Consider the following 21421-nt stretch of genomic DNA (forward strand, 5'->3'; position numbering starts at 1 on the left):
ATTTAATTGGACTAAAAAAATTTTAATTGTTTTTTAATTGGATATTAATTAGATATCAAAGTGAAAGTGTAAATTAATTAGATCAATTAAATCAGTTACACAATTATATTTAATTAAATAACTAGTTAATTAATTTTTAATTAGATGTCAAATGGAAAGTTTTAATAATGACTCATTAAAAAATTGATATCAAAGTAAAAGTTTTAATTGATGAAAATTCTAAAAACTAAATAATGAACGAATAAAACAATTTTCTCTTTTATTTTCAATTAATTTCAAATTTACTTATCGTTAGTCAATGCAATTATCTAAATAATTAAATTTCTAATTTTATTAATTATGGCTTTCTAATTCTATGTTAAATTAATTTATCATTATTCGTTCATTATTTAGTCGCTAAATAAAGTGATGATGAGTCTGATTAAATTTTGAATCGAAAAAATTAAAACTTTTTTTTCATATGCAATTATTACATCATTAAGAAGTAATTAGAAAGTTTCATCAATTAAAACTTTTACTTTGATATCCAATTTTTAACGAGTCATTATTAAAACTTTCCATTTGATATCTAATTAAAAATTAATTAATTAGCTATTTAATTAAATATTTAATTAATGAATTAATTGAGTAATTTAATTTAATTGGACTAAAATTTTTTAATTGTTTTTTAATTGGATATTAATTAGATATCAAAGTGAAAGTGTAAATTAATTAGATCAATTAAATCAGTTACACAATTATATTTAATTAAATAACTAATTAATTAATTTTTAATTAGATGTCAAATGGAAAGTTTTAATAATGACTCATTAAAAAATTGATATCAAAGTAAAAGTTTTAATTGATGAAAATTCTAAAAACTAAATAATGAACGAATAAAACAATTTTCTCTTTTATTTTCAATTAATTTCACATTAACTTATCGTTGGTCAATGCAATTATCTAAATAATTAAGTTTCTAATTTCATTAATTATGGCTTTCTAATTTTATGTCAAATTAATTTATCATTATTCGTCCATTATTTAGTTAAATAAAGTGATGATGAGTCTGATTAAATTTTGAATCGAAATAATTAAAACTTTCCCTTTTCATATGCAATTATTGCATCATTAAGATGTAATTAGAAAGTTTCCTCAATTAAAACTTTTACTTTGATATCCAATTTTTAACGAGTCATTATTAAAACTTTCCATTTGATATCTAATTAAAAATTAATTAATTAATTGAGTAATTGATTTAATTGATCTAATTAATTTACAATTTCACTTTGATGTCTAATTAATATTCAATTAAAACCACAACTATAACAGTTTTCTTCATAAAACTTGCTTTGCTCTATGATTGAGGTTAACTACAAATTCTGAACCCACATTTATAATGAGCGGCAAATGTGTTTGACATTTCATAGCCACCCTTGATGCTAGAAACATCTTGTATAAAAACTACATATCAATAAAAATGTTAACCTCAAATTGTCAAACAAATAGACAAGGTTTCCAACCCCCTTTTATACTAATTTGCTTAGTTTTAAACAACTTTTTCTTTTTTAGATATTACTATGACAAGAACATAATGTCAAAGGTCCACGGAAAAAGATACGCTTACAAATTTGACTTCCACGGATTAATGGCAGCTTGCCAAGCTCAAGCTCAAGGTGGCCAAACTGACGTAACTCCCGGATACCACAAGTACCAACCTCATCAGAGCGAATTGGGCGCTGCTTTGTATCCAACAGCGCACTCGGCGACACCCAAAATCCCCAGCATACTTCCGCCTAGTGCACAACACACTCAAAGTGGATTGTTTCCACCGCCGACATATTGGCCGTATTCGCCGGGATCGTTCGATCCCAGGGGACCTCCGTTTAATTAATTATAGCATTCCATTGGGATAAAAGTGTCACATTCAATATAGGAAATTTTACAATGATGTGGCACGTTTATTCATGTTTCATTATTGATTTTAGCCGAGGCGAGGCAACGCCTCGGCGCGGCATCTACCGGATGAAACTTTTTTATCACAGAGTTGAATAAATTTCTTACGGTATGGAATGCAATCCGTTTTTGTATATTGAGTTCCTTATTTTTAATGTTGCGTTTTTTATCTTGTACATAGTTTGTGTATAAATGTTGGTATTAATTGTTCTTAGTTGATTGTGTAAGGACGTAGATGCGGTAACGTTACTGTTAGTAAAAACTATGTTTTATTACTGATTTTTTAATTTTCCTACTGTTCTCTCTCTTCGTTTTCGTATGATTTTCAAAGCTAAAAATGTCAAATTAAAAATTTATCAAATTTTCATAATTTTTAAGTTGGACTAGTTGGAATAAATCAATGAGAAAACACTCTCAATAAAACAAGCAAGAATCTTGGTAAAATTATCATTTATATGTAGCACTTGAATATGGACGTATATTTAGTTGCCTAGATTAAAGAGGTGAAATTTATAATCCAGTCTCAGTGCGAAAAAAATAAAGAAAAGCCTCATTTTTCGGATTGTTCAGATTCAATTTATATAAACCATTGCAAACTTTGCATTTTAGGATCTTTTAATTTACATTTTTTATATTTTATTGATTTTAGACTTTCATCTGGACTTAGACTATATGAATTTTTTTCATTCTAGGATTTTTTTGAATCATTGGTTTACTTTGTACTTTTATTAGACTCATTCTGGATTCTTCTAGATTTTTTTAGAATATGAATTTTCATGATGTTTTGGAAATCCTTAAATTCTAGATTTCCCAGATTGCCTCTATGTTCCCCTTCCATTACCTATATATTTTTCTAATTTAATTGCATTCATTCCCTTTCCAAACTCTTCATATTCTCCCTAGATATACCGGGTGATTGATTCTTATTAATATTAATCAAAGGGTGCGTTGACATTTTTTGGACATGTGTGTTCTTACACAATACGATTTTGCACAAGTCAGAAAAAACTGCGTGTGAAAAAACTACACCTGACTTGACAGATGACAGATAAGTGACAGCAAAGTTGGAGCCCAACGGCGTAACATTTTGCGGTAAAACAAATTTATTTTAATTGTCCAAAATGTGCTTTGATTACACTAGATTTGCATCATTTTAGTTTGCAATAACGGTGCATAACAAGTAGTTAATGTTCAATATTGCCGGCAAATAATTAATTAATACATGTACCCTAACCCCCGTGAATTCTACGCTTATGTGTAACACGTTCAACTAGTAGCGAATTGCACTACGCCCACGTCAAGATTTGCAAAGTCGTCTATAATTAATACTGAATCACTCTGTACTTGGTTTGATTCCGTTTAAATTCATTTTACATTTTGCTTAGATTTCCTTCAGATTTTCTCTTGAATTTTATTCGTTTTCTTTAGTTTCTTTTGGGAATTTTCAAGAGTCTGCAGAAATTAGAGGGAATTAATAGACATATTTAGTAAACTACACAGTTTAAACACAATTAGAAAAGAATCTAAAAAGAAAAATTTTGGAAAATGTTGAGAAACCTATGAATCTTGCTTAGATTTCCTAGAGATTTTCTCTTGAATTTTCTTCGTTTTCTTTAGTTTCTTTTGGGAATTTTCAAGGATCTACAGAATTAGAGGGAATTGATGGACCTGTTTAGTAAACTATACAGTTTAAAAGCAATTAGAAAAGAATCTAAAAACAAAAATTTTATAAAATGTTGATAATCCTATGAATCCGGAGAAAGTTGAGAAAAGCCCAAAGAAAGTTTAAGGAATCTTGATCAAAATCTAAAAGAATTTAAGGAATGTAGGTACGTAAAATTTAATGAAAAGTCTAAAGGAGGAGAAGAGGAAAGGCCTAAAAAGTCTAATATGCCTAACGAGTCTAAAGAGTCTAAAGAGTCTAAAGAGTCTAAAGAGTCTAAAGAGTCTAAAGAGTCTAAAGAGTCTAAAGAGTCTAAAGAGTCTAAAGAGTCTCAAGAGTCTCAAGAGTCTGAAGAGTCTGAAGAGTCTAAAGAGTCTAAAGAGTCTGAAGAGTCTGAAGAGTCTTAAGAGTCTAAAGAGTCTGAAGAGTCTAAAGAATTTAAAGAGTGTAAGAAGTCTAAAGAGTCTGAAGGGTCTAAAGAGTTTAAAGAGTGTAAAAAGTGTAAAAAGTCTAAAGAGTCTGAAGAGTGTAAAAAGTGTAAAGAGTGTAAAGAGTGTAAAAAGTCTAAAGAGTCTAAAGAGTCTAAAGAGTCTAAAGAGTCTAAAGAGTCTAAAGAGTCTAAAGAGTGTAAAGAGTTTAAAGAGTGTAAAAAGTCTAAAGAGTGTAAAGAGTTTAAAGAGTGTAAAGAGTGTAAAAAGTCTAAAGAGTGTAAAGAGTGTAAATAGTCTAAATAGTCTAAATAGTCTAAAGAGCTAAAGAGTCTAAAGAGTCTAAAGAGTCTAAAGAGTCTAAAGAGTCTAAAGAGTCTAAAGAGTCTAAAGAGTCTAAAGAGTCTAAAGAGTCTAAAGAGTCTAAAGAGTCTAAAGAGTCTAAAGAGTCTAAAGAGTCTAAAGAGTCTAAAGAGTCTAAAGAGTCTAAAGAGTCTAAAGAGTCTAAAGAGTCTAAAGAGTCTAAAGAGTCTAAATAGTCTAAAAAGTCTAAAGAGTCTGAAGAGTCTAAAGAGTCTAAAGAGTCTATAGAGTTTGAAGAGTCTAAAGAGCTTGGAGTTTAAAGAGTCTAAAGAGCTTGAAGAGTCTGAAGAGTCTGAAGAGTCTGAAGAGTCTGAAGAGTCTGAAGAGTCTGAAGAGTCTGAAGAGTCTGAAGAGTCTGAAGAGTCTGAAGAGTCTGAAGAGTCTGAAGAGTCTGAAGAGTCTGAAGAGTCTGAAGAGTCTGAAGAGTCTGAAGAGTCTGAAGAGTCTGAAGAGTCTGAAGTGTCTGAAGAGTCTGAAGAGTCTGAAGAGTCTGAAAAGTCTAAAAAGTCTAAAGAGTGTAAAGAGTGTAAAGAGTGTAAAGAGTCTAAAGAGTTTAAAGAGTGTAAAGAGTGTAAAAAGTCTAAAGAGTCTGAAGAGTGTAAAAAGTGTAAAGAGTGTAAAGAGTGTGAAAAGTCTAAAGAGTCTAAAGAGTGTAAAGAGTTTAAAGAGTGTAAAAAGTCTAAAGAGTGTAAAGAGTGTAAATAGTCTAAATAGTCTAAAGAGCTAAACAGTCTAAAGAGTCTAAAGAATCTAAAGAGTCTAAAGAGTCTAAAGAGTCTATAGAGTTTGAAGAGTCTAAAGAGCTTGAAGAGTCTCAAGAGTCTGAAGAGTCTGAAGAGTCTAAAGAGTCTGAAGAGTCTGAAGAGTCTGAAGAGTCTGAAGAGTCTGAAAAGTCTAAAAAGTCTAAAGAGTGTAAAGAGTCTAAAGAGTGTAAAGAGTGTAAAGAGTGTAAAGAGTCTAAAGAGTGTAAAGAGTGTAAAGAGTGTAAAGAGTCTAAAGAGTGTAAAGAGTGTAAAGAGTCTAAAGAGTTTAAAGAGTGTAAAGAGTGTAAAAAGTCTAAAGAGTCTGAAGAGTGTAAAAAGTGTAAAGAGTGTAAAGAGTGTGAAAAGTCTAAAAAGTCTAAAGAGTGTAAAGAGTTTAAAGAGTGTAAAGAGTGTAAAAAGTCTAAAGAGTCTAAAGAGTGTAAAGGGTTTAAAGAGTGTAAAGAGTGTAAAAAGTCTAAAGAGTGTAAAGAGTGTAAATAGTCTAAATAGTCTAAAGAGCTAAACAGTCTAAAGAGTATAAAGAATCTAAAGAGTCTAAAGAGTCTAAAGAGTCTAAAGAGTCTAAAGAGTCTAAAGAGTCTAAAGAGTCTAAAGAGTCTAAAGAGTCTAATGAGTCTAAAGAGTCTAAAGAGTCTAAAGAGTCTAAAGAGTCTAAAGAGTCTAAAGAGTCTAAAGAGTCTAAAGAGTCGAAAGAGTCTAAAGAGTCTAAAGAGTGTAAAGAGTGTAAAGAGTCTAAAGAGTCTAAAGAGCCTTAAGAGTCTAAAGAGTCTAAAGAGTCTGAAGAGTGTAAAAAGTGTAAAGAGTGTAAAGAGTGTAAAAAGTCTAAAGAGTCTAAAGAGCCTTAAGAGTCTAAAGAGTCTAAAGAGTCTGAAGAGTGTAAAAAGTGTAAAGAGTGTAAAGAGTGTAAAAAGTCTAAAGAGTCTAAAGAGTCTAAAGAGTCTAAAAAGTCTAAAGAGTGTAAAGAGTCTAAAGAGTGTAAAGAGTGTAAAGAGTGTAAAGAGTGTAAAGAGTGTAAAGAGTCTAAAGAGCCTTAAGAGTCTAAAGAGTCTAAAGAGTCTGAAGAGTGTAAAAAGTGTAAAGAGTCTAAAGAGTGTAAAGAGTCTAAAGAGTCTAAAGAGCCTTAAGAGTCTAAAGAGTCTAAAGAGTCTGAAGAGTGTAAAAAGTGTAAAGAGTGTAAAGAGTGTAAAAAGTCTAAAGAGTCTAAAGAGTCTAAAGAGTCTAAAAAGTCTAAAGAGTGTAAAGAGTCTAAAGAGTGTAAAGAGTGTAAAGAGTGTAAAGAGTGTAAAGAGTGTAAAGAGTCTAAAGAGTGTAAAGAGTGTAAAGAGTGTAAAGAGTTTAGAGAGCCTAAAAAGTCTAAAAATGCAATCTATTAATATAAAAAATACAATTTATTCTCAAACATCAAATTTCGTTCTTTCGAAAATCTAAGAAAAGTCGAAGGGGAATTTAGAGAAAAATCGAAATAGAACCGAATCCAAGGACAATAAAAATTTAAATGGCAAAGAAACACTAAGAAGGATCTAAAAAGTATTTAAAAAATCCAAGAAAAAATCTAATGAACCATCTAGAGATTCTAATGACGATCTACAAAGAATCGTAAAATAAGTATTCATTTATTAAGGGGTGACCAATATTTCTCAACCAACCTTAATCCCCCTCTGATAATTAGCCGCCTTTATGCTAGGAACGACCCTATCCTTCTTTAGATAATTTCTGAACTTTTCCTTTATCCTTTACATTATGTTATTCAATCAGTGTTTTTAGCTTCATTAAAATTTTTCAGAATTTCTCATTTTCTGTTTGCAAAATTTTTAAGTTCTTAAATTAATAGTCTTTTAATTTTTTGTGTCTTTGCTTTTAAATTCTTTCAAAGTCCACCTTTGAATCATTTCTTAGATTCTTCTCCATTCTTTAGATTTTTTGGGCTATCACTAGTTTTTTCAAGACTTTCGATTGTTTAAATTTGAACTGTTTTTTATTTATTATCTTAGTTTTTGATTACCAAGATTCTTTGAATTTATAAAATTGTTTCGATTTTTGGAATACGTGTTTTTAATTTATCCACCACAGTTAATTCGGATTAGCGAGGTTCTACTGTATGTACACATTTTTCCTAAACTACCTCAGACTAAATAGGTCTCACTGGTTAAAATGAAAAGTTTTAAAAATTACTGACAATGACTTACTAAAAGTAACAATTTAAACACCAATCACATGAGTGAACAACTTAAAATAGAAGCAATTTTAAGAGAAAATAACCAACGCATATAAAGACGGGGATCGTAATTACATTTTGTATGTAGAGGATCGTAGGCGACAAAGATAAAAACGTCCGTTGCAGGAAGCACTTATCGAATAAAACTGATGTTCAATGGACGATCAACATCTCACACAGCAGCTACACTCAACTATGGTTTAGTCGGAGAAGATGGCAAACCCAATCGTATTCGTAATTGTGCTTGGTGTCTTTTCTCAGTGGAAGATTGCTTATGCGGGATTTACAACAACGAGTAAGTCGTTTTTTCATTACGTTTCATAGTAATTTGTAATGAGTGGTTAAGTTTCATTACTCCCCTAAATTCATTGGTAGTTCAACGTTTTGTAAAATTTTTCTCGAATTGTCCTTAGTTGTTTTTTATTCTCTGTAATTTTTGTAGATTCTTTGGATTCTCTTTAAATTCGATTTAATAATCCTCCTTTACATTTGTAATTTTTTTTCTCAGATCTGAAAATCTAAATCTAAAAACTAGAGAACAACAAAACAAATCAATAGTGAGGCTAGAGAATCTAAGTAGGCACAATAAAAAAAATGAAAACATCAAAAATTATTCGAACAATATCGAGAAAAAATCTAGAAAATTTAAGGAGAATTCAAACAGAATGCGCATCAAACCGAATCAAAAATGAACCACAAAAATAAAAAAATAGATATTAATAGAAAACAAAACACTAGACAATGATGAACTTCATTTTCATCTGAAACCAAATCAAATTTTACGTTTAATTTTAGATTCCTCCCTATTTGTCCAGATTTTCTAGATTTTCTTTATGTTGTCTTCAGATTATCTTTACCTTCTCTCTTTAGATTCTATTTTTATTCTTTCTAGTTTGTTTTTAAATTCTATCTAAATATAGTTCAAATATCTATTTTAATTTTTTTAAATTATTGAGAATATCCTAAGATTTTTTTCTCTTTTTCCATTTTGTTCATTTTAAACTTTGTAGACTACATACTTAATTTTTTTTGGATTCTGAGGATTCACGGAAATCATTCTTTTTTTGGTATCCTTTAAGCCACTGTTCTCATTAGATTCTTCTTAAATTCTCTCGGTTTTGTTTATATTATTTAGATTCTTATTGAATATTCTAGATTTTCTCTAAATTGTGGATACATTTTCTTTAGTTTTTTTCTTTTAATTCCGGTAATATTTTTTAAATATTCTCTTCAAAAGATTTCGGGCTTCCTTTAGATTTTCTTTAAATTCTGTTTCAATTTTCCCTAGAATTTTATATATTTTATGTATAATTTGTCTTTTAATTTTCTTTTGATTATTTTTTCAACAATATTTTTGAATCTGGACCTCATGAAGCATTCCACTTTAGAAATTACTTAACTTATCCAGTACAATTTTTTCTAGACTATGCTTAAATTTGCCTTAAATTCTCCCTTAAATTTTTCTCAAATTCGCGATTGATTTTTTTTGTTTAATAATCTTTGTCTTTCTTGTATTTTTACATTTTATAGATAGATTTTATAAATTTGTGATTATTTTTAATTGTTTTAAATATTTCGTTTTATTAAATTCAAAATATATTTTACTAGATCTTTGCATTCTCTGAAATTTCCTAGACTTACTATCGGTTAATTCTTTATATTTACTTTAGTTATTCTAAATTCTCTTTGTAGAGTATCTCGACATTCTTTATATTTTCTAGAATTTTCATTGGATTCTTCCTAAATTCTCTCGGTTTTGTTTAAATTATTTAGATTCTTATTGAATATTCTAGATTTTCTCTAAATTGTGCTTACATTTTCTTTAGATTTTTCTTTAAATTCTGCTAATATTTTTCTAAAGATTCTGTTCAAAAGTTTTCAGGCTTCCTTTAGATTTTCCTTAAATTCTGTTCCAGTTTCTGGACCTTTGAATCTTTAGACTTTTGCGATTTTTCATTTGAGATTCCCTTTGCGATTTTTTTTAATTCTCTTTAAATTTTCCCTAGAATTCTATATATTTTATGTATAATTTGTCATTTAATTTTCTTTAGATTATTTTTTCAACAATATTTTTGAATCTAGACCCCATGGAACATTCCACTTTAGAAATTACTTAACTTATCCAGTACAATTTTTTCTAGACTACGCTTAAATTATGCTTAAATTCCCCCTTAAATTTTCCTCAAATTCGCGATTGATTCTTTTTGTTTAATAATCTTTGTTTTTCTTTTATTTTCACACTTTATATATAAATTTTATAAATATGTGATTATTTTATTTTGTTTTAAATAATGCGTTTTATTAAATTCAAAATATATTAATTACTAGATTTTTGCATTCTCTGAAATTTCCTAGATTTACGGTTGATTCTTTAAATTCACTTTAACTATTCTAAATTCTCTTAAGAGTATCTCGTCATTTTTTATATTTTCTAGAATTTTATTTTAGATTTTTCTAATGATTGACTTTGGATTCTCTGTAACTTTCGTTTTCAGTAGTCTCTGGTTTTACTTTAGCTCCAATTCTCCTTCGATACTTTAGATTTTTTTAGATTTTCCTCAAATTATATTTAACGTTCTTACATTTTCCTTGAATTTTATATTATTTTTTTCTAGACTGCATAAAAATGTTCAATTTCTTCTTAGATCCTTTTAAGTTTCTTTAGATGTTTCCTAAGATTCTCTAAATATTTATTAGATTCTTTTTGGAGTTTCCTTATCTCTGAGTTTTTTTCCTTGGATTATAATTAGATTTTTCTTTAATTTTTGCTAATTTTTCCTTAAATTTTTCTCAAATTCGGTATTGATTCTTTTTGTTTAATAATCTTAGATTTTCTTTTATTTTTACATTTTATAGTTAGATTTTATAAATTTGTGTATTTTTAATTGCTTTAAATAAATATTTCGTTTTATTAAATTCAAAAGATATTTTACTAGATCTTTGCATTCTCTGAAATTTCCTAGATTTACTATCTATCGGTTGATTCTTTAAATTTACTTTAGTTATTCTAAATTCTATTATAGAGTATCCTCGACATTCTTTATATTTTAGAGAATTTTATTTTAGATTTTTCTAAAGATTGACTTTGGATTCTCTGTAACTTTCGTTTTGAGGAGTCTCTGGTTTCTCTTTAACTCCAATTCTCCTTAGAAACTTTAGATTTTTTTAGATTTTCCTCAAATTCTGTTTAACGTTCTTACATTTTCCTTGGAGTTTATATTAATTTTTCCTAAACTGCATAAATATCTTCGAATTCTTCTTAGATCCTTTTGAGTTTCTTTAGATGTTTCCTCAGATTCTCTAAATACTTATTAGATTCTTTTTGGAGTTTCCTTGGTCTTTGAGTTTTTTTTCCCTTAAATTATTTTTAGATTTTTTTTTAATTTCTGCAAATTTTCTCAGATTCTCTTTAAGGATTCTGATTTTTTATGTAGACTCTTAGAACTTCTTTGGGTTTTCTTGATTCACTTTAAATTCTTGGATTTTTCAGATCCTCTCCAAATTTACTTTAACCCTTAAACCTTAGGGTTTTCTCAAAATTTCAAAGTTCTATGACACTCTGTATAATTATTTCTTTTTTTGCTATCATACTTTGATTCAGTGGTGACGGCGCCAGTGATAACACTCGTCCACTGATTAATACAAACAACCTAATCAATTTATTATCTTGCAGAAATAAGCCCCCAGCCCATATGGAATTCCACTCACACTGATAAGTTAAGACAGGACCTTCTGCTTAACTATGATAAATTTGCAAGGCCAGCACAACACTACAATGTAACAACCGTCAACTTGGGATTGACAATTAGACATATTGAACTTAACGAATTTAAATCGTCTTTAACTGTACACTCGTGGATTCAACTGGTACGCACTTCTTCAGCTTCGGCGCTTAAAGAGATTTTAAATTTGCTTCTGACTTTTTTAAGTTGGCACTCCTGTCAAAATACATACTAAAATTGCCCTTAAATCACTGACACTGGTGACACCGGAAAGCAATCAATTGTTTTTTCAGTGTTACCAAAATATGTAAAAAGTCATTACAAAACTTGTGTTAGTAGATCTGGTGAGAGATTGGGAGATTTCGACAGTTGACATATAGGTTGGCAGCAAATTATGCTACAAAATGCACTAAAAACACTGAATTCCTACGCGAAATGGATTGAGAGGGTTGTCAGTAACTGGGGTTATTTTGTTATTTTAAATTTCGCGCGTATATTACATTTTTTATTGCGTAGATTTAGTGACTTTTCTGTCATTCAAACTCTCACTGTGCGAACTATAAAGTGCTCCCACCACTTTACAACCGGCAACGTCGTCGATGGTGATTTTTTGGTGATTAAATCAAATAGGTTAGTTGCCTAATTGACAATTCGATTAGACAAAACAGCCTTTCAGGCTGTGCCGAATCTTTTCACTATTTAATCCTTTGATTTGCAATCCAACAGGGTGTAAAAGAAACGTTTTTAATGGTAACAGTGCGTAATTTTCAGAAATGTCAAAAATTTGACAACTATTTTCTCACCAAAAATCTCCCTAGGCAACGTTGCCGGTTAGTATGCAGGGGAAGATTGCGGTGTTGGTGGTTTAAAAAAAAACCGGACTTTACCTGTGTTTTGTAATGACTTTTTTTTCATATTTTGGTAACACTGAAAAAACAATTTATTGCTACAAGTGTCAGTGATTTTAGGGGAATTTTAGTATGTATTTTGTAGACAAATGACAGGAGTGCCAACTCAAAAAAAGTCAGAAGCAATTGCCAATCTCTTTACTATATTTTAACGATTTAATGACATATTTTGTAGTCCTGGAAGGACGAGAAACTGAAATGGAACGCGTCGAACTATGGAGGACTGTCCGCTCTGAACTTAGCTGATCATGAAATATGGCAGCCTGATATTGTTTTATACAATAGGTGAGTCGGATTCAGGGCCGGGGTAAGGGGTGGCGAGGCATTTTTACCAAACTGTCCTGCGCCGGTCCTGGTTAGATTAGTGAAAGAAACTGATAACTTCTGCTTTTAGCGCAACCAGTACGGCCATCACTCACTATGGAAATGTTCACTGCATTGTATATGAAAATGGAGAGGTGCTATGGGTTCCCCCGACGCAGTTTACTGTTTTGTGTAATCTGAATTTGAAGTATTGGCCCTTTGACTCGCAGAGCTGCCAGTTAATTTTTGGGTCTTGGACGTACAATGGCGACCAAATTGATATTGATTTGATGAATAATCTGACAAAGGCAAATGTAAGTTTTCAAAAAACTATAAAATTTAAGGAGTTTTGGTTAAATTTTTCGTTTTGTTATTGAGGTTCCAAAATTTTAAATATGTACACATTTCAAATTGGATTTTTGTTCTTGTTCGGCTTATAAAGTCTAGTTAGACTCCTTAGACTTTTTAGACTTTAAAATGTTTAAACCCATTGTTTTCTCTTTCTTCAAACTCTTTTGACCCATTTGACTCTTCTGACTCTTCTGACTCTTCCGACTCTTCCGACTTTTCAGACTCTTCAGACTTTGGAAACTCTTTAAAATATTAATTTTTTTTAGAACTTTTATATTTCTTAGACACCTTAGGCTCTTTAGACTTTAGCTATTACAATTTTTTGCATTTTCTCTCACCTTCAAATGTTTGTTTATTTTCGTATTTTGAGACTCCTTTGACTCTTTGAACCCTTTAAATTTTTTTAGAGTTTTTAGACTCTTTAAACTCAGTAGCCTCTTTGGACTCTGTAGCCTCTTAAGATTCCGCACACTCTTTAGACTATGTAGATTTTTTAGACTATTTAGATTTCTTAGACTTTTTAGATTCTTTTGGTTCTTTAGATTTTGGAGACTCTTTATACTCTGGATTATCTTTGCTTTTGTAAATTCTTTAGATTCTGGAAACTTTGTAGACTCTGGAGACTTTTAGACTTTGAAAGCTTTTTAGACTCTGGAGACTTTTTAAAATATTAAGATTTTTTAAAATTTTTACATTTTTTAGACACTTTAGGCCCTTTTGACTTTAGCTCTTTCAATTTTTTGCATTCTCTCACCTTCAAATGTTTATTTTCGTGTTTTGATATCAAATTTTCAAATTTTAGACTCTTTAGACTCTTTAGGCCCTTTAAATTCTTAAAACTTTTCAGACTCATTAAATTTTCTAGCCTCTGTGGACCCTGTAGCCTCTTTAGATTCTGCACAATCTGTAGACTATGTAGATTCTTTAGACTGTTTAGATTTTTTAGGCTATTTGGTTCTTTAAATTTTTAATCTTTTAATCTAAATCTTTAGACTCTGGATTATTTTTGACTATGTAAATTCTTTAAATTCTGGAAACTCCGTTTACTCTGGAGGCTTTTAGACTTTGGAAACTCTTTAGACTCTGGAGACTTTTTAGACTATGAAAACTCTTTTGACTCATTTGACTCTTCCGACTCTTTGAAATATCGAGATTTTTTAGAACTTTTACATTTTTTAGATACTTTGTATACTCTGTATACTCTGGAGGCTTTTAGACTTTGGAAACTCTTTAGACTCTGGAGACTCTTTAAACTATGAAAACTTTTATGACTCATTTGACTCTTCCGACTCTTTGAATTATCAAAATTTTTTAGAACTTTTACATTTTTTAGATACTTTAGGCTCTTTAGATTTTAGCTCTTTCAATTTTTTGCATCTTTTCTCACTTTCAAATGTTTATTTTCGTGTTTTGAGATTAAATTTTCAAATTGTAGACTTTTTAGACTCTTTGGGTCCTTTAAATTCTTAAAACTTTTTATACTCATTAAATTTTCTAGCCTCTGTGAACCCTGTAGCCTCTTTAGATTCTGCACAATCTTTAGACTAAGTAAATTCTTTAGACTGTTTAGATTTTAGCTCTTTTAATTTTTTGTATCTTTTCTCACTTTCAAATGTTTATTTTCGTGTTTTGATATCAAATTTTCAAATTTTGGACTCTTTTCGAGTCTTTGGCCCCTTTAAATTCTTAAAACTTTTTAGACTCATTGAATTTTGTAGTCGCTGTGGACCCTGTAGCCTCTTTAGATTCTGCACAATCTGTAGACTAAGTAGATTCTTTAGACTGTTTAGATTTTTTAGACTTTTTTGGTTTTTTAGATTCTGGAGACTCTAGATTATTTTTGACTATGTAAATTCTTTAAATTCGGGAAACTCTGTATACTCTAGAGACTTTTAGACCTTGGAAACTTTTTAGACTCTGAAGACTCTTTAGACTCTGAAGACTCTTTAGACTCTGAAGACTCTTTAGACTATGAAGACTCTTATGACTCATTTGACTCTTCCGACTCTTTGAAATATCGAGATTTTTTAGAACTTTTACATTTTTTAGATACCTTAGGCTCTTTAGACTTTAGCTCTTTCAATTTTTTGCATGTTTTCTCACTTTCAAATGTTTGTTTTCGTGTTTTGAGATTAAATTTTCAAATTTTAGACTTTTTAGACTCTTTGTCTGTGGACCCTGTAGCTGCTTTAGATTCCGCACACTCTTTAGACTATGTAGATTTTTTAGACTTTTTAGATTCTTTTGGTTCTTTATATTCTGGAGACTCTTTATACTCTGGATTATCTTTGATTATGTAAATTCTTTAGATTCTGGAAAATTTGTAGACTCTGGAGACTTTCAGACTTTGAAAACTCTTTAGACTCTGGAGATTCTTTAGAATATGAAAACTTTTTAGACTATGCCTATTCTTTAGATTCTGAAGACTTTTTAGTCTCTGGAAACTCTTTAGACCCTGAAGACTCTTTAGATCTAAGCACTGGAGATTATTTAAACTATGCAGCCTCTACAAACTCTGAAGTCTCTTTAGACTCTTTAAATTCTGGAGACTCGTTAGTCTCTGGAAACTCTTTAGACTCGGAAGGCTTTTTAGACTATGTAGATTCTTTACATTCTAGAGAGACTTTTAAGACTTTAGAGACTTTTTAATCTCTGTAGCCTCTTTAGACTCCGAAAATTTTCCCCACTACGTAAATTCTGTTGATTTTGGAGACTCTTTACATTCTGGAAACTTTTTAGAACCTGAAGACTCTTTAGACTATGGAGATTCTTTAGATCTAATCACTGGAGATTATAAATTCTGAAGAATATTTAAACTATGCAGCCTCTACAAACTTTGAAGTCTCTTTAGACTCTTTAAATTCTGGAGACTCGTTAGTCTCTGGAAACTCTTTAGACTCGGGAGGCTTTTTAGACTATGCAGATTCTTTAGATTTTGGAGACTCTTAAAACCCCAAACTTTTTAGGCTATGGAGACTCTTTAGAGTATGTAGATTCTGTAGATTTCTTAGACTTTAGAAACTTTTTAAACTCTGTAGCCTCTTTAGACTCCGGAAACTTTCCAGACTACGTAAATTCTTTTGATTCTGGAGACTCTTTACATTCTGGAAACTTTTTAGAACCTTAACATCTTTTAGACTCTTTAGACACTAAGAAGCTCTTTATTTTTTAACTAAGTCCAACAACCGATTTTTTTTAAATTTAGAAAACCGCCAACCTGAGAATGCAATCAAATTAATGGTATTTTGTGAATCAAGTACGCAAAATACAGTTTTAACAGACAAAAAACTATTTACATACGTGGTGTATACATAATGTTTGCAAACTTTCAGAGCCTAGCCCTCCAAAATATCGGTTTAGAGGACCGGGTTAAAAAAAAAAGAGACACTTTAGAAACTAATTTCTTTTTTTTATTGCTTTAGCTAGAACTTTTGATAGAAAACACTGAATGGAACATCATCAAGACCTCTTTATCAAAGCACACCAAATACTACTCGTGTTGCACGTCGCCATACCCCGACATCACCCTCAACATCGATCTCTCCAGAATTTCTCCATCTTACAAAGCTTTGATTGTAACACCGGCTTTTGGTAAGTCTCCTGGTTTACCCAAGACAAAATCAATGTTCTCTTTTAGTTATAATCATCTTAATTTTGATCACCTTCTGGCTTCCACCCCAAGCTGGCGAAAAGATCGTCCTCAACGCATGCACTGCCGTGATCATCTGCCTCTTCCTTCTGTACTTCACCCAGAAGATACCAGCCATGGGAACGCACACTCCTTTGATTGGTAACGAGATATCGGGTGTTGAATTAAAAAAAGTTATCAAGATGTTTGTTATTTATCCATATTCGACTTTTTTTATTGAACACCCGATATATTGACATGACATGATCTAACTGTGATGATTTGTAGTTTTGTTTTATAGTAGTTGTTTGTACGTCGTTTCCTTTTCAATGATAACTTCCGTTATTGTTCTTTGGTTGGCACGAACCAAGCACAGTTCGCCTCTGCCGTGGATTATCAAGCATCCTTTGACTGGGACTTTTGGCCGAGTTCTGGGATTGAGCACTTATATTCAACAGGTACTCATTCAAATTTTGATCAGATATGGCTTTGGAAAACAATTAATGTCATTTGTCAATGTTATGAATGTTCAATCCAAGACGTACCTTCTCTGAGTTTTGTTTTCCACAGCACTCCTGAACATAACTTTTTGACATTTTACGGTACTAAAAATGTTTTTTTTAGTCATCGATAACTTCTCATCGCGTAACAGCTGAAGAAATGCGCGATCATCAAGTCACAGATTTTGAAGAAAATATCAGTGGAGATGAGCACCATATTATCAAGTCTTCAAATAAAATGCCGATACAACATGATTGGATTTTACTAGCTGCAGCGGTGGATCGTATCGCATTTTGCTTCTTCTGTTTTCTTCTACTCATCTTCACTATTGTTTATTCTGTGTGAGCTCATTGTTAAATTTGAAGAGAATAATTTGTGAAATATAATTTGAAATTAACAAGTTTTTGGATATACAGAGGTCTGAAATTTGAAGCAAGCAGAAATCTGCACGAAATCATCAAAATTCTTAGATGCAAAACGATGATTTTTCGCGGATTTTTGTTGTTTTCTGGCTTGAACTCGCAAAGAAAAGCTCGAAATCTACATAACCATCACTATTTATCAAGATTCAACGGCTGAATTGCAAGAAAACAGCAGAAATCTGCACGAAATCATCAAAATTCTTAGAGAAATCCGCATATTTTTATGCAAAACGACGATTTTTCGCGGATTTTCGTTGTTTTCTAGCTTGAATTCGCAAAGAAAGGCTCGAAATCTACAAAACCATCACTTTTTATCAACATTTAACGGCAGAATGCAAGAAAACAGCGGAAATCTGCACGAAATCATCAAAATTCTTAGAGAAATCCGCATATTTCGGTGCAAAACGACGATTTTTCGCTGATTTTCGATGTTTTCTGACTTGAATTCGCAAAGAAGAGCTCGAAATCTACAAAACCATAACTTTTTATCAAGATTTAAAGGCTGAATTGCAAGAAAAGAGCAGAAATCTGCACGAAATCATCAAAATTCTTAGAGAAATCCGCATATTTCGGTGCAAAACGACGATTTTTTGCTGATTTTCGATGTTTTCTGGCTTGAATTCGCAAAGAAGAGCTTAAAATCTACAAAACCTTCAATTTTTATCAAGATTCAACGGCTGAATTGCAAGAAAACAGCAGAAATCTTCACGAAGTCATCAAAATTCTTAGAGAAATCCGCATATTTTTATAAAAACGACGATTTTTCGCTAATTTTCGTTGTTTTCTGGTTTGAATTCGCAAAGAAGAGCTTAAAATCTACAAAAACATCAATTTTTATCAAAATTTAGCATCTGAATTGCAAGAAAACAGCAGAAATCTGCATGAAATCATCAAAATTCTTAGAAAAATCCGCATATTTTTATGCAAAACCACGATTTTTCGCTGATTTTTGTTGTTTTCTAGCTTAGATTCGCAAAGAAGAGCTCGGAATCTACAAAACCACCAATTTTTATCAAGATTTTTCGGCTGAATTGCAAGAAAACAGCAGAAATCTGCACGAAATCATCAGAATTCTTAAAGAAATCCGCTTATTTCGATGCTAAACGACGATTTCTCGTTGATTTTCGCCGTTTTCTGGCTTGGATTCGCAAGGAAGAGCTTGAAATCTACAAAACCACAAATTTTTATCAAGATTCAACGGCTGAATTGCAAGAAAACAGCGGAAATCTGAACGAAATCATCAAAATTCTTAGAGAAATCCGCATAATTCAATGCAAAACGACGATTTTTCGCTGATTTTCGTTGTTTTCTGGCTTTAATTCGCAGAGAAAAGCTCGAAATCTACAAAACCATAACTGTTTATCAAGATTCAACGGCAAAATTGCAAGAAAACAACGGAAATCTGAACGAAATCATTAAAATTCTTAGAGAAATCCGCATATTTCGATGCAAAACGACGATTTCTCGCTGATTTTCGATATTTTCTGGCTTGAATTCGCAAAGAAGAGCTCGAAATATACAAAACCATCACTTTTTATCAAGATTTAACGGCTCAAGTGCAAATGAGGCGAGGCGAGGCGAGGCAATGAAGGAATGTCACTTTTCTAAAAATCCAAAAATTTAAGTAGGTTGTGGGTTTCAAAATGTGTAAGGCTCTGAGATTTGAGAATCTAAAAAAATTATAATCACGAATTAGGAAAATAATGGTATATTAAAACACCGAGTTTCATAAGGCAAATTTTAAGGCACGAATCCAAGTTTATAAAACGAGCCGCGAAGCCTTAATAGCCTTATGAAAGGTTTTTATACTATTTTTCCTAATTTGTTCTTGTAACAAAGCTTTTTTCGGCATTTTCTTATTAGTTTTCAGTGCTATAAAATCCTATTTTCGAATTTGCCGCTTTAATAAGTCCATTAGAGTACTCAATTTGGAGTCGTTTAACACTTCGGTCAATTAGTCCCGGGACTGACTAGTAAAAAAGTACAATTTTTGAAAAATTTAACTTTATTTATCAACATAGCCTCCTTTGAGAATTATACCTAGTCTGGTCATAAGTTTTGTCCCAACATTTTATTTTTTTTTTTTAACATCTAAGTAAGCGTTGAAAACAAATGAAGTTATGTCATTTAATTTCCCGTCAGTGTTGAATAGGAAAGTGTTAATAGTTTTCTGATTGATTGTTGTATAAAGATGAATTGGGATAAAAAAGAAGATCGTGTTGCCGTCATTGCATTACACAGGTGTGGGCACTCTGCACCAACGATTTTCAAATTACTGAAAAATTTGAAAATCACCCAGAAATTTGCTTATCCCACCATCAAGCGCTACAATATGAAGTCTCTTCTACCGCTGACAAGCCACGCTCGGGTCGACCTCGAACTATTCGAACACCAGCAGTCATAAAAGCTGTTGAGGCTCGTATTCGCCGAAATCCAAAACGAAAGCAGAAGTTGATGGCTATGCAGATGAATTTGTCAAGGGGATCGTTGAAGCGAATTATCAATGAAGACCTTAAGCTTCATGCTTATACTAGAAAAAAGGGGCATCTTCTTACAGCACGTTTAAAAAGAATTAGGCAAGAAAGAGCAAAACTACTTTTACGTCGGTACGCAGATAACAAGCACCGAGAAATTCTTTTTTCGGATGAAAAAATTTTTACAATTGAAGAACATTTTAACAAGCAAAATGATAGAGTGTATGCCCACAGCAGTTCGGAAGCTGCCCAAAAGGTTTCTGTTGTTCAACAAGGTCATCATCCGGCATCTGTGATGGTTTGGTTGGGCGTTTCCTATCTGGGGGCAACAAAAATTCATTTTTGTAAAAAAGGTGTCAAAACAGGGGCTAAAGTGTATCAAGAAGATATTTTGGAAGGCATTGTAAATTTTTTCCCTTTAGCATATTTTTCAAATTTGCGAATAGGTAATTGTCGCTGGGGGCCAAGTCAAGAGAATATGGGGGGTGCGGCAGCAGTTCGAAGCCCAGTTCTTGTAGTTTTGCCATCGTCACCATTGACTTGTGACACGGGGTGGAACAGCACCTTCTTTTTCGTCATATGGGGCCGTTTCTTCTTGATTTTGGTTTTTAATCGGTTTAATAGCATTGAGTAATATTCACTATTAATGGTTTTTCCTTTCTCAAGATAATCAATGAAAATTACACCATGTGCATCCCAAAATCCGGAAGCCATAACCTTCCCGGCCGACTGTTGCGTTTTTGGTTGTTTTGGACGACTTTCACCTTCTGCTCTCCACTCAGCTGATTGCCGTTTTGATTCTGGAGTGTAGTGGTGTATCCATGTATCGTCCATTGTCACATACCGACGCAAAAATTCCCGTTTATTTCGGGTAAACAAATCCAAACAACGCTCGGATTCAGTAACACGTTGTTGTTTTTGTTCGTCGGTAAGGAAGCGCGGCACCCATTTGGAAAATATTTTTTTCATGCCTAAATAACTATGCAAAATATTGTAGACACTGCCTTTCGAAATCTTTACGGTGTCAGCTATCTCCTGCAACTTTACCTTCTGGTTGTCCAAAACAATTTTAAGGATTTTTTCGCTGTTTTCTGTCATTGTGACCTCTTTTGGACGTTCAGCGCGTTGAGCGTCATCAGTGTCTGTAGGGCCCTGTTTGAACTCAGCAAACCACCGACAAATTGTTGTTTTCGATGGAGAAGATTCCCCCTAACACTTTTCAACCCATTACTGAGCTTCAACGGTATTTTTTCCCATCAAAAAACGATGTTTAATAAGCACTCTAAATTCGCTTTTTTCCATTATTTTGAAAATATCAAAAGTAGCTTCACAAAAACTTCAATACTTTGAAAATTAATAGTCAAAATGTCATGAAATTTTGACACGTATCTTTTGAAGGTTAAAACTATCCATCGCATACTTATAAATTTTAATTGTGAAACCAATTTTGGGTTAGTCCCGGGACTTTTTGACCGAAGTGTTATACAGAGTCCGGCAACACTTATGTCCACCCCCAAAATCGTCTTTAATTTTAAAGAGAAAATTTAGAAAATTTGCATACGCTCATAGTTGACAAAACTCTAGAAGCGGACGCAAAAATTTGTTTTTTATCACTGATAGTTTTAGCGTCGCGACGCCTTAAAAATGTAATTTTTAGGTAATTATGAGGGTTTGTAATATCAACCCCTAATTTAAGTTTTTTTCAATATAAATGTGTTAAAAATATCTGTTGTCATTTTAGATT

General features: G+C 31.7%; 2 protein-coding genes across 2 annotated transcripts in view; both read left to right on the forward strand.

The window, feature by feature from the left end:
• The window catches only part of LOC148169413 (uncharacterized), a 54267-nt gene extending 52062 nt beyond the window's left edge, over positions 1–2205 (forward strand). Inside the window, exon 4 of the mRNA XM_088043073.1 lies at positions 1552–2205. Coding sequence (XP_087899199.1) covers positions 1552–1873 — 322 coding nt within the window. The 3' untranslated portion in view covers positions 1874–2205. The remainder of the gene's footprint in view (positions 1–1551) is intronic.
• Positions 2206–7481: 5276 nt separating this feature from the next.
• Positions 7482–17185, forward strand: LOC148169414 (acetylcholine receptor subunit alpha-L1-like). The gene is made up of 8 exons (XM_088043898.1): positions 7482–7663; positions 11042–11235; positions 12174–12283; positions 12393–12615; positions 16075–16243; positions 16290–16442; positions 16569–16738; positions 16905–17185. The coding sequence occupies exons 1-8, from the start codon at positions 7582–7584 to the stop codon at positions 17124–17126; spliced, it is 1323 nt and encodes a 440-aa protein (XP_087900024.1). The 5' UTR covers positions 7482–7581; the 3' UTR covers positions 17127–17185.
• The last annotated feature ends 4236 nt before the right edge of the window (positions 17186–21421 follow it).

Source organism: Gnatocerus cornutus, chromosome 8 (assembly GCF_029298725.1).
Source record: "Gnatocerus cornutus isolate USDA-ARS CGAHR chromosome 8, icGnaCorn1.1, whole genome shotgun sequence".
Classification (NCBI taxonomy): Eukaryota; Metazoa; Arthropoda; class Insecta; order Coleoptera; family Tenebrionidae; genus Gnatocerus; species Gnatocerus cornutus.